Raw genomic sequence first — 13,510 nt, 5'->3', positions numbered from 1 at the left:
GGATGAGGATAATAAGCGGTGGCTAGAGAACAAGCGTAAGCTCGGCACCAAAAAGAAGAGAAAGAAGGGAGATAAAACATCTTCTCCCGCTCTGACCAAGGAAGGTCAAACCGACTCCCCTCTAGTTGGTCTTTCGAACCGGTTCCAAGCCCTTGATAACATCTCTTCCTCTGAGGAGGAGGCTGAGGGTGAGGTTCCGGCTTCAGCGGAGCTTACAGGGGGCGCCGAGTCTCCTTCTCCTGGGGATGCAAGGTCCTTGGGGGGAGGGACTGGCCCAGAGTCCGGAGACGAGGACGCGAAAAGAAGGAAAAATGCTGGAATGGACACCTCTGTGTCATTAAAGAGGGGGAAGGATTCCTCCTCTGAGGCAGAGGATAAGGGTAGTGGGAAGAGGAAAGCCGTCTAACTTAATCACCAATGATGGCGGTACCCACTCCGTTGACGCTGGCGTCCATTAATGTCGACAGCATTAAGTCAAATATGGCTAGATTTGCGGCCTTTGATTTTCTCAGCCGGGTTGAAGCTGACATTTTCTTTTTGCAAGAGACCAGGCTGCCAAATATGGCAGAGGTGTTTATAGCTAAGAGGGAGTGGAGACTAGGGCCCTCCTATTGGTCTCTTGCGGCCGAGCCGTATAGCGGAGTGGCGGTCCTTTTTACCGCACCGGTAGAATGCCGACGGGTTATTGAGTTAGAAATGGGGAGGTGCCTGATATTAGATGTCCTCATGAAGGGAAAGGAGCTTCGGCTCATTAACATCTATGGTCCCCAATCTAAGTGGGACCGGAAGTGTCTCTTTAGGAGGATCAAGCCCTACTTTTTTACGAGTCGGCAGGTCGTCTTTGGAGGGGACTTCAACACTGTCACGAGGCCCCGGGATAGAGGAGGTTCCAGAGACAAGCTGACTTATGATAGCGTCGCCCTTAATAGTATAGCTAGTGAGGCTCGCCTGGTGGATGTCCACATCCGGCACACCCCAGGCCACGAGGGGTTCACCTATCATAGAGGTAACTGTAGGTCCAGGATAGACAGGTTTTATTTAAAGGAGGAAGCCGTCTCTTCAGCAGTATCTGTTGTTGAGGTGGAGTTCTCCGATCACTGTATGATTTTGTTTTCCCTGAATGTTACAGAGACCCCCCGGATGGGAAGAGGCTTTTGGAGGCTCAATTCGTCTCTCTTGGAAGAAGCGGAGATAAGACAGTCCTTTGAGGATTTTCTTCAGAGCCAGGTACCCTTACTGGATCTTTGTAGTAGTAAGTCAGAGTGGTTGGAGATGTTTAAGAAAAGGGTGGCGAGATTCTTCCGCCAGCTCTCGAGCCTCAGGAGCCTGGACAGGTATCGCCTGTATCAGGGCCTGAGGAGGAAACTCGAGCATCTTGTCTCAACTGAGGTAGCCTCGAGGAGATCTCCAGAGTGAAATCTTTGCTAATGAGGTGTCAGTATGATAGACATGCATCTTTGGTTTTTGAGAGGGATTACGGGAAGTACCGCTCGCCCGACCCTTACAGAAACTGCAAGATGTCAGTGAATAGTAAAGTTGTTACAGGACTGGTTGACACTGCGGGGTCCCTGAAAAGATCCAGATCAGGGATCCTGGAGGTCGTCAGATCCTTCTACTCGCACCTCTTGGGGAAGAGGGATCTGGATTGGGATGAGATGTCGGCTTTTCTGGCAGAAGCCGTCCCCGAACCAGGGGTAGACCCCTCTCTTGGCGTTTTGACAGAGATGATCAGGGAAGAAGAAGTTAAGTTGGCGATTGAAGGGCTTGCCCTAAAGAAATCTCCCGGTCCAGATGGCCTAACATCTGAATTCTATAAGACCTTTAAGGACGCCTTGGTTCCCCTCTTGACTGAGGTATTCAATGAGTGTCTTTCCTCGGGCACTCTGCCAAAGTCAATGAGGAGGTCTGCCCTGATCATCTTGTCAAAGGGTAAGGACCCATCTTGCATTGAGAACTGGCGTCCCGTAGCGCTTCTCAATGCAGACAGGAAGGTTTTGGCAAAGGTGCTGTTTAATCGGCTGGTGAAATTTGCACCCCTGCTCCTTTCAGGGGCCCAGCATTGCTCTGTTCCGGGCCGCAGTACAATTAGTGCTGTACTCTGTGTCCGAGAGGCGGTGGAGCAGGGTAGGGCTGGTCACTGGAAGGGGAAAAGGCTGTCATTGGACCAGGAAAAAGCGTTTGATCGGGTTAATCATGAGTACCTCTGGTCTGTCCTTCTGAGGTATGGCCTGCCGGGGTGGTTTGTTGATTGGCTTAAGACCTTGTACGCTGGGGCAGAGAGTTTCCCGCTTGTGAACGGTTGGATTGGCAGCTCTTTTGAGGTTGGGTGTGGTGTTCGCCAGGGTTGTCCCTTGAGCCCGCTACTGTACGTGTTTGCGATTGACCCACTTCTTAGGAGGGTGGAGCGTGGACTGTTGGATGGGATCGGGATGGACCGGGCAGCACCGGAAGCCACTCTGAGAGTGGTGGCGTATGCCGATGACGTCACCGTTTTTGTTTCCTCTGATGGGGAGGCAGAATGGCTGATGTCAGAGGTAAATCGCTACTCGGAGGCATCCGGGTCTAAGATCAACCGGGATAAGTGTGAGAGTCTCTGGCTGGGAGGAGGAGATCCTGGTTTTGATCTCCCGGACACCCTTTCAGGACCCAAAGTCTCTCTGCAAAAGTTCTTGGCATCGAATTTGGCCAAACAAAATTGGGACAGCAGGCTAGAGATCGCCACTCAGAAGGTGAACCAATGGAAGGGTTGTTCTTTGACCCTAAGGGAAAGGGTAAACCTGATCAAAACTTACCTGCTCCCTTTGCTGATCTATCTGGGCAGTGTGTGCATCTTGCCAGAGCCTCTCTGGACTCGGGTCTACAGTTTGTTCTTCCAACTGTTATGGGGGAATAGACTGAACCTGGTCAAGAGGGAGGTTACTTACCGTACGAGGAGACTAGGAGGGTTGGGTATGGTCAACCCTGTGGTATTCCTTGTGAATGCCTTCATTAAGATCAATATTGCAAACCTCTGGAAAGAGAGGGCTCCTCCGTGGGTATTCTCCTGTAAGGGATGGTTTCAGCCTTTCTTCCAGGAATGGGAGACAGGAGGGCAAGTGAAGGATCTCCGCACACCGCATGGACATCTCCCGGCTTACGCTACCGTGGTTCTGAAGGTAATTCGCCGGTGGGGTCTGGGAATGTGGGAGGTGAGGACTCTGCCAAGGAAGCTCCTTGACAAAAGGGTTCTGTTGACCCATTTTCAGAGGCCTCTGGCGCTCAGGGATTGCCCAAGTCGGGATCTTGGGGTGGGTCTGCATCTTTTGAATTCAATCAGGATCCCCTCGAAGGTTTGGGACTTGGCTTGGCGCTGCTTCCATGGGAAACTGTGTGTGAGGGACAATCTGAAGTGTAGGAGCTCTGAGGACAGGAACTGTCCTCGGGAGCATTGTGGTACCATGCTTGAAAGCATGGACCACTTCCTGCTTCATTGTCCCTTTAACACAGAGGTGTACAACAGGGTGGGCGCCTCCATTGGCTGGCCCCGGCTGGCCGGTCTCTCTTATGCGGAATGGGCCTATGGAGCATTCGGGGACCTGGGTGGTCGGGACCGCTGCACCTTATTTCTAGTTAGCGCAGTGGTTAGGTATCACACGTGGAACGCACGGTGCTTAGTATCGACGCAGCGGAAAATCCTCCCAGTGGACGATGTGTTTCGGACCATACTCGGTGACCTGGTGAAGGTGCGTTCTCTGGAGTATGAGAGACTGGGTACACGGAGGGCCGCTCTCCTCTGGAGGGGCTTTTCTTTTAGTGTGCCCTAGTCTGGTCATCTCCTCTCCTGGTGGGGGGCTGCTGCTGACACCATAGATTTTTGTTTTATTGATCAGTAGACAGTGATGTAGGGCTGCAGGCGCCGAACTTGGGCTTTGTCAGTTGTGGTTATTCTATTGTTTGTTTCTGTATATATTGTATATATGGGTTTGGGTGGAGGTGTTAGGTTGGGTGGAGGGAAAAGGGGGGAGGTGGGTTCATCTTGTGGGACACTGGTTATTTGGGGGAAAAACTGGCACTGCCTGATCTGTCCTATGGACGTTGGACATGGACTGAGGCGCAAGACCAGCTCTCAGGTCAGTGCCGGGGAGGGACTGGTGGGCTCGAGTGTGGGGGGTTTTGTTTTGTATATATTTATATAGTTAGTATTTATTTTATTTATAATATAAAAAAAAAAAAAATAATAAACAATAGCCGACAAATTATATACATTCTTTTTTTTTTTTTTTTTTTTATTATATTGTTATTATTTGTTTGGTAACCGGACCAGATGTCATGGTGTAGGTAGTTATTATTGTGTATATATGTATAATATGTGTGTGAGGAGAGAGGGAGCGGCTGGAGCAGTTCATTACATTGTTTATTTTCTGGTTATTAATTTTGTTATGTTTTTCATTTTTATAATAAAAGATCTACAGGATCAGTAATGTAATGTATGTACACAGTGACTGCACCAGCAGAATAGTGAGTGCAGCTCTGGAGTATAATACAGGATCAGTAATGTAATGTATGTACACAGTGACTGCACCAGCAGAATAGTGAGTGCAGCTCTGGAGTATAATACAGGATCAGTAATGTAATGTATGTACACAGTGACTGCACCAGCAGAATAGTGAGTGCAGCTCTGGAGTATAATACAGGATCAGTAATGTAATGTATGTACACAGTGACTGCACCAGCAGAATAGTGAGTGCAGCTCTGGAGTATAATACAGGATGTAACTCAGGATCAGTACAGGATCAGTAATGTAATGTATGTACACAGTGACTACACCAGCAGAATAGTGAGTGCAGCTCTGGAGTATAATACAGGATGTAACTCAGGATCAGTAATGTAATGTATGTACACAGTGACTGCACCAGCAGAATAGTGAGTGCAGCTCTGGAGTATAATACTGGGTATATCTTCACTGTGACTGTCGCACAGTCATATGGTCAAAAGTTTTGAGACTTGCACAAATAATGTTTTTTTCACAACGTTTGCTGCTTCAGTTCTTTTATTGGCAGTTTGCATTAACTGTTGCTTTGTTATTGTAATTCCCCAAACTTGAGGATAACTTTAATGTTTTCCCATTGTGAATTCTCTTTGTGCCTTCAATTACTTTAACTGATGCCGTGGATTATTGTGTAGTATTCAGCACAGTCAGGGCTGACTCCATTACGTCGCTGGGGAACAGTTGGGTTGATGGAGTTTAGTTTATACAGTGCGGCAGCCCTGGTTGTTAGAGGAGTTGCAGAGAGGCAGCCACAGCAAGGATGTAGGAGAGCAGCTCCCGCCCTGGTCCAGAGGCCGACACTGCAGAAGTATCTGAAGAATAAGTAGTGCAGCGTGCCTGTTACATCTCTTAATAGGAGGAATTTCCTGGTCCACAGATGCATCCAACTGTGCGGGGCTCAGAGAGGCGAAGAAGCAGATGATGGAACTGATCACCATCCTCCATGTAATGAGGAATAGAAGGTACTGGGATCTGGAGGCCACTGGGGCACAGCAACCCCGAATAGTGTGGAAGATATTCGGGACAATAAGCTTGTAGTTCAGTTTTCCAGGTTAATCAGCCGCTCCTACAGACTGTCCTGGAACATCCTCTACTGCGCTTGACGCGCCCCTGGGCCTGTGTCGCGCTGCGATGCGCACGCGGGAGCTTACCCGGAGCCGGATCTCTTGAGGGTTGTAGTCTCGTGGTGGCGACCCGGTCCGTGCCCAGGGAGTCAAACTGAGCGGCGATGTACTAGCAGTAGATGGTTGGTGACTACGCCACCCGTTGAATGCAGCTATGGAGCTGCCGCTGCAGGGCAGACCGCTGAGGCCGGTGGAAGGATGGTGCAGCGTGGATGGTATAACCCCCAACGGGAGGGGTATGGCCTCAGGGCAGCCGACGTGGATGATGGGGGTAGCAGGAACCACTCAGAGACGGTGCGGTGTAGTTCAGGGTCTTTACTGGTGACAAAGAAAGACCCTCCCGGAGTACTTGCTAGTGATAGGGGCCTGGTCAGTCCTTGAGCAGATGGGATTTCCCCTGGCCAGGCGGAGTTGTAGGCCTTCCCAACTAACTGTACTCTTCTGGCTACCTTGCTAGAGGCGGGAATAAGTAGCCCACGTCCCTGAGTGTACCGTGTGGTGCTCACCCGTATGGCCGGTGACTCGGGGCCTTCTAATGGCTTCCGCTCCACGATGGCGGTGCTGGTCCCACGCGTGTGACCGTGCCTTCGGGCTTCTGGGCCAGAGGACCTGAAATCCTCTGCCGGACGGTTTCTGCTGCTGGGTAGGAGTTAGTCCCCTGAGCCTCGGACTCTGGGTCCGGTTAGAAATCTTCTCAGTCAGGGCGAGCTCTGCAGCTGCCAGCCCCTGACTCGTTGTAACACTGCTCCCCACAGAGCTCCTGATGTTTCTTGCTATGCTGCTTCTCTTCTCTACTCTTGTTCTGTCTTCTTTCTCCCTAACCCTGCCTCAGCCCCGGGTTTATATAGGGGAAGTCCTTCCCCTCCCAAGACTGGGCAGGAGGTGTGGCATGCATAGGATCCCTGACCAAGAGACCTCCCACCTGCTCTCAGACGTAATATCTCTATCACTGTGGCAACCAGACCCCTGGGGTGTCACACGCTCTCATTTATTCCCAGTCTGCCTGTCCTGCTGTCACTGGATCCTTTCTCAAGCAAAGTGTCTCTGTGATAAGACATGTAATCATCAAGTCTTGTTCCACCTTGCTGCTGTTATTAACTTGCTGCCTTAAAAGTAAAGTTTACTTCTGTTTTACAACACCACTGCTGCTTCTCCTGCTTCCTCTCTGTGCCACCATCACAGACCATCCAGCTATAAAGGAACAGTCATATTGGTGTCACCCTGTACACGCCTCTGCATCAGTGCACCAGGCATCGCGCATGGACGCCATTGATGGTACCAGGGATCGGACCCCTGCACGATGTATTGGGTATCCTGCGCACTGAATTATGAAGAGTGATCAGATCTTCAAAGAATATTTTCTCTCTAACACCATAGCATTTCAGGGAATAATTCACCCGGCTGCAATTGTGCACTAAGGCTGTGATTCATGCTGCACACGGTTTGGGCAGCATGAATCTTCTTACAGGTTCCCCTTATAAGGGGGCTTTTACTTGAAATCATTGACTTAAGGATTCGCTCACATCTGCATATATAAAATTGCTGAGATTCTCAGCCAGAAAAGTTGGCAAGTGTGATGGGTTTTTTCTCTCACCTACCATCCGTATGACATCCGCATGCAATGCGTTTTTAACATCAGCTTTTACATACTGTAATTCTCTATGTAATTTAAAGCCAGTTTACAAACTAATCAAGCAATCTTATAGACAGATATAGATAGATGTCCTGTAGATATTTAATGTCACAAGCCCCCTACATATAATAAACTAGCACCCGGCCTTTAGTGCCTTTCATGTGGCATTTAGCCTTATTTAACCTATTAAATAAAAATTTAAAAAAATTATGTGTGTTCTCCATTATTTTTAATAACCAGCTAAGCTAAAGCAGACAGCTGAGGGCTGGTTTTATTAGACTGGGAAGGGGCCAATAACCATGGTGCTTACCAGTCTACTAATATCAGCCACCAACTATCTGTTTTGCCTTTGTTGGTTATTAAAAATGGGGGGACCTAAAAAATAAATGATGAAATGATGTGTGATCTCCTCTATTTTTAATAACTGGAAAAGGCTAAGCAGACAGCTGCGGGCTGATATTAATAGGCTGGGAAGGGCCATGAATATTAGCAAGAGAAAAGAAAAAAAAAAAAAGCAGCTCACCTCCATGAACCAGCTGGGTGTCCCCTGGATCAGTGATCAGCGCTGCTGCTTGCGCTCAGTAGACAGGTAATAGGGAAGATAATGATCCATCTACACAGACTCCAATAGTAAAAACAAATGTCTTTTTTATTTAGAATTTTTTTAAAAAAAATATCCAAATGGCAATAATGTAACTCCAGCTAGTAGAAAAACAATAGTGGAAGGGAAACACAGGGGCACCAAGGAGGGGTGCGCTGCCAGACGCGTTTCGAGCGAAGACTGCTCTTAAACTTAGTATGAATAAGTGTCAGACATAAGAGGAGGATCACTTCTTATGCCGGCACTAATCAAGAAAAGGTGCTGCAGGTGTGTGACAACCCAAAATAGCAGGTCTGCCACTGATTCATACCAAGTTTAAGAGCGGTCTTCACTCAAAACGCGTCTGGTAGCGCACCCCTTCTGTGTTTCCCCTTCAGTATTGTTTTTCTACTAGCTGGAGTTACATTATTGCTAAATAAAAGACATTTGTTTTTACTATTGGAGTCTGTGGAGCTGGATCATCGTCTTTACTATTACATGGATACTAGCCCCTTCCCAGCCTAATAGGACGAGCCATCAGCTGCCCCAGAAATGGTTCATCCATTAGATGTGCCAATTCTGGTGCTTAGTCTAGTCTTTTCCCAATTACCCTGGTGCGCTGGCAATCAGGGTAATGATTTTGTGGTTGATGTCTGCTGTGTAATGTCTGCTGACATCAAGCCCGCTGGTTATTAATGGAAAATCGTCTGTCAGACACCTCCATTACTAACCCTGTCGTCAAAAGAAAGAAACACACACATAGAAAAGTACTTTATTAGTAAAAAAAAAAAAAACACTCCCCGACAATTACCCTCTCTTATCCATTTATTACCATAAAAAATAATCCACAGGGTCTGCCATATTCCAAATAGAGGTCCCACGACGATCCCCGTCTTCTTTGTCCAGTCTATGGAGCCCCATTTAGAGTTCGAAGCTCCATAGACTGGAGCTACAGCCACTGCTGGTTCTCATGCTGCGTAGTGCAAGAATCCGGCTGCTGTGACAAGCGGTGACATCAGTAAGGTTATCTCAGTTCACAGCCACTGAACTGCAATAACCTTACTAACGTCACCGCTCATCACAGCGTGAAAACTTACTGCCGGTTCTCACGCTACCCAGTAATTTCTCACGCTGTGAACGGTGATGTCAGTAAGGTGACCACAGTTCAGTACAGTCACCGCTCGTCACAACAGCCTGTTTCTTGAGCTACACAGCGTGAGAACAGTCAGTGTCTGCAGCTCCAGTCTATGAAGCTGCGTTGTCTGAATGGGGCTCCATAGACTGGACGAAGAAGACGGATATCATTTGGATTACGGCAGACTCTGTGGATTATTTATTTTTGGTAATAAATGGGTAAAAGAGGGTAATTATCAGGGAGTGCTTTTGTGTGTGTTGTCTCTTTCTTTGGACTATGGGGTTAGTAATGGGGGTGTCTGACAGACACCTCTGCATTACTAACCACTGGGCCTGATGTCAGTGGACAGTACACAGCTGACATCAACCCCAAAACCATTACCCTGATTGCCACCGCACCAGGGCAATCGAGAAGACCAGAAGCTAAGCACCAGAATTGGCACATCTAATGGATGCACCATGTCTGGGGCGGCTGAGGGTTGCTCTTTCATAAGGCTAGGAAGGGGCCAATATCCATCGACCTTTCCAGCCTTTTAATATCAGCCCTCAGCTATCTGCTTAACGTTTGCTGGTTATTAAAAAGAGGGGGGGCACCACGTAATTTTTTTTGGGGGGTCCCTTTTTAATAACCAGTAAAGGCTAAGCAGACAGCTGGTAGATTTTTCCTATCCTATCCTGATGAAGAAGTTGGATAAAACTTCGAAACGCGTTGATTTTAATCTTTAACAGACAAGAAATAAAAAGTAAAAAATCCTTTATTGGAATTCCTTTGGATTTGATGTGTCTTTTCCACGTGGTCAGCCAGCAGCGCAGTAAAAAACGTTTTTACTCCATATTGCATCATTACCTTCAAAGAAACACAAGCAGTGCATCAAAAAGGCTTTATAGGCAAGGACATTGCCGCTTGTAAGATTGCTCCAAAGTCAACCATTTATTGGATCATTAAAAATTTCAAAGAGAAAGGTTTAATTGCAGTGAAGATGGGTTCATGGCGCCCAATAAAGTCCCACAAGTGCCAGGACCATTCTCCTAAACTGGATTCAGCTATGGGATCAGTTGAACACCAGTGCAGAGCTTGCCCTGGAATGGCAGCAGGCAGGAGTCAGTGCATCCGCACACAGTAGGGCAAAGGCTTTCAGAGGCGGCCTGGTGTGAAGAAGGACAGCTAAGAAGCCACTTCCCTCCAAGAAAAACAGGGATACAGGGATTGGCCTGCAGAGGACAGGGGGGGGGGGGTGGTAAAGTTATTCTCTCTGAAGATCCTTCACACTATTTGGGACATCTGGAAGAATGGTTGTCCGGAGAAGAGAAGGTGACGCTGCCATTAGTTCTGTGACTGCTGACAGTCCTGAGACCGTTCATGTCTGGGGGCTTCTCATCCATGGAGGGGATCACTCACAATTTTGGTTAAGAACAAAGCAATGAATAAAGAACAGGATCTAATCCTCCTCCAGGAGCAATGTCTCCCATCATCCAGGACAATGTGGGGATGATGCTTTGTCCCATCGTCAACTCTTATATCTAAATCCTCCAAAGTTAAAATATGTCTGGTGGTAGAAATACTAGATTTCATTCAGCTGCTGGTATACGGGGATGGACTGTGGAGGAAAGTCTCTGGCATTAGATAGGACATTACTGTGTGACTTGTGCTGTCACCCGGCGGTCTGTAACCTCTTGCTCAGCAGTAAACACAGAGATCATCCCGGGTGCAGCGACTGCTGAACAGCCCCCATATAATACAGGCGCTGCCTTCCCGGCCATAACAGTCCATGTAATCAGCACCAATCGGATTAAGGGCTAAAGCTTTTGTCACTTGAAGTTCAGATCAAGTCCAGCGCAGGGTAAAGAACCGCTGAGCGACTGCAGCGCTTAAGGACAGGATGTGACTCTGGAGGCCGACTGTCAAATCAGCGCGAAGTCAAGGTTATTCCAGCCATGGTGGATACTGGAGGCAATTATATAAGTGTATCCCCGGAGGAGGACGCAGATATGACAGCGACAGATGCAGAATCTCTTACTGATGGATTACTGATTTATACCTGACCTATAATGCCAAGCACTACAGCATCCTGATTCAGAATTACATGCAAGAAGTGCAGTGTAGACTGACACTTACTGCCCCTATGTACAAGAATATAACTACTATAATACTGCCCCTATGTACAAGAATATAACTACTATAATACTGCCCCCTATGTACAAGAATATAACTACTCTAATACTGCCCCTATGTACAAGAATATAACTACTATAATACTGCCCCCTATGTACAAGAATATAACAACTATAATACTGCCTCCTATGTACAATAATATAACTACTATAATACTGCTCCTATGTACAAGAATATAACTACTATAATACTGCCCCCTATGTACAAGAATATAACCACTATAATACTGCTCCTATGTACAAGAATAAAACTACTATAATACTGCCCCTATGTACAAGAATATAACTACTATAATACTGCTCCTATGTACAAGAATATAACTGCTATAATACTGCCCCCTATATACAAGAATATAACTACTATAATACTGCCCCCTATGTACAAGAATATAACTACTCTAATACTGCTCCTATGTACAAGAATATAACTACTGTAATACTGCTCCTATGTACAAGAATATAACTACTATAATACTGCCCCTGTGTACAAGAATATAACTACTATAATACTGCTCCTATGTACAAGAATATAACTACTATAATACTGCCCCCTATGTACAAGAATATAACTACTATAATACTGCCCCTGTGTACAAGAATATAACTACTATAATACTGCTCCTATGTACAAGAATATAACTACTCTAATACTGCCCCCTATGTACAAGAATATAACTACTATAATACTGCCCCCTATGTACAAGAATATAACCACTATAATACTGCTCCTATGTACAAGAATATAACTACTATTATACTGCTCCTATATACAAGAATATAACTACTATAATACTGCCTCCTATGTACAAGAATATAACTACTATAATACTGCCCCCTATGTACAAGAATATAACCACTATAATACTGCTCCTATGTACAAGAATATAACTACTATTATACTGCTCCTATATACAAGAATATAACTACTATAATACTGCCCCCTATGTACAAGAATATAACTACCATAATACTGCTCCTATGTGCGGACATACTGTAGTATATAGTGCCCACTCTTCTTCCTTTGTGTTGATGTATATGTGTGCGGCGGTGGCGCCGTCTTTTCCCTTGTATGGCTGTGCCCTCCTCTCGGCTCTGTGCTGTCGGATGTGGACACGTCTCCTATTTATAACGATAATCCGCTGTAACATTCAGGCCAGTCGGTCCCTATGGCGCTATCAGATGACAAGTGGTATCAGTGTATCAGGGTGACCTCCCCGTGGCTGCACCATGAGGTCAGTAGCTCCATCGCTCGCCGGGGTCAGTGATGAGTGAATGTGAATGGATTACAGGCCATGATAGAACATCTGCTTGTGGTGTCGGCTGCGGGGCCGCACATGGCGGTGTATGTACAGGACTGTGGGGAGACGGTGCGGCAACTGGAGCCTGAATCCTGGTGCATTGTGATTAGTGAATCGTCCCCATTGTGTCCTCGTGTGTCTGGTGTTGTATCCTGTGGACGGGTCCTGGAAAATCAGTGTTATATTCATCATCCCGTCCCTGGTGATCCAGGGGCACAGTCCTTATTAATACGTGTGTATTGTGGGGATCCAGTGGTCTTACACAGTGCTGTAACTTGAAGCTTGGGGGCCCCAATGCAAAACCTTTAATGGGGCCCCCAATTATGACAGATCTTTACTAGTAATGGTCTTTTCATATGGACACAGGAACCTTTGGGCCCCCTAGGGCTCCAGGACCCGGGTGCAATTGCAACCCCTGCACCTATACTCCTTGCCGGTAATTTAGTTCTTGTCAGCCATTGGTGATTCAGAAGTCAAGTGTATTGATAACAACAGTCCCTGGTGATCTAGTGGTGCATTTATAACAGTCCCAGGTGATCTAGTGGTGCATTTATAACAGTCCCTGGTGATCTAGTGGTGCATTTATAACAGTCCCTGGTGATCTAGTGGTGCATTTATAACAGTCCCTGGTGATCTAGTGGTGCATTTATAACAGTCCCTGGTGATCTAGTGGTGCATTTATAACACAATATTTGATTTAGAAATGTATTGATATAATGATCCCCTGGTTATCTATTAGTATATTTATAACACAATCCCTGATGATCTATTGTTGTATGTGTAATACAGTCCATGGAGATGTGGGGTGTATGTGTAATATAGTCCCTGGAGATCTAGTGCTGTTTGTGTAATATAGTCCCAGGAGATCTAGTGGTGTATGTGTAATACAATCCCTGGAGGTCCAGTGGTGTATGTGTAATACAGTCCCTGGAGATCTAGTGGTGTATGTGTAATACAATCCCTGGAGATCTAGTGGTATATGTGTAATTCAGTCCCTGGAGATCTAGTGGTGTATGTGTAATACAGTCCCTGGAGATCTAG

At 46.7% G+C, this 13,510-nt stretch overlaps 1 protein-coding gene across 4 annotated transcripts in view; it reads left to right on the top strand.

The window, feature by feature from the left end:
* The window catches only part of LOC141161208 (syntaxin-binding protein 4-like), a 154,390-nt gene that overhangs the window by 54,324 nt on the left and 86,556 nt on the right, over positions 1-13,510 (top strand). Inside the window, exon 1 of one of the 4 annotated variants that reach the window (XM_073645990.1) lies at positions 1,134-1,227. The exons of 2 other annotated variants lie outside the window; for them this stretch is intronic. Coding sequence is in view for 1 of the 2 variants with exons in the window: in XM_073645988.1 (XP_073502089.1) it covers positions 12,399-12,403 (5 nt within the window). In the remaining variant the exon portion in view is untranslated. Of the gene's footprint in view, positions 1-1,133; positions 1,228-12,240; positions 12,404-13,510 lie in introns of those variants that run through there. One more of the 4 variants, XM_073645988.1, reaches the window with a different exon arrangement.

Source organism: Phyllobates terribilis, unplaced genomic scaffold (genome assembly GCF_046119375.1).
Source record: "Phyllobates terribilis strain yellow unplaced genomic scaffold, ASM4611937v1 Scaffold_9__5_contigs__length_417890890, whole genome shotgun sequence".
In the NCBI taxonomy this organism is placed as follows: Eukaryota; Metazoa; Chordata; class Amphibia; order Anura; family Dendrobatidae; genus Phyllobates; species Phyllobates terribilis.
This window is presented reverse-complemented; position numbering and strand designations above follow the sequence as displayed.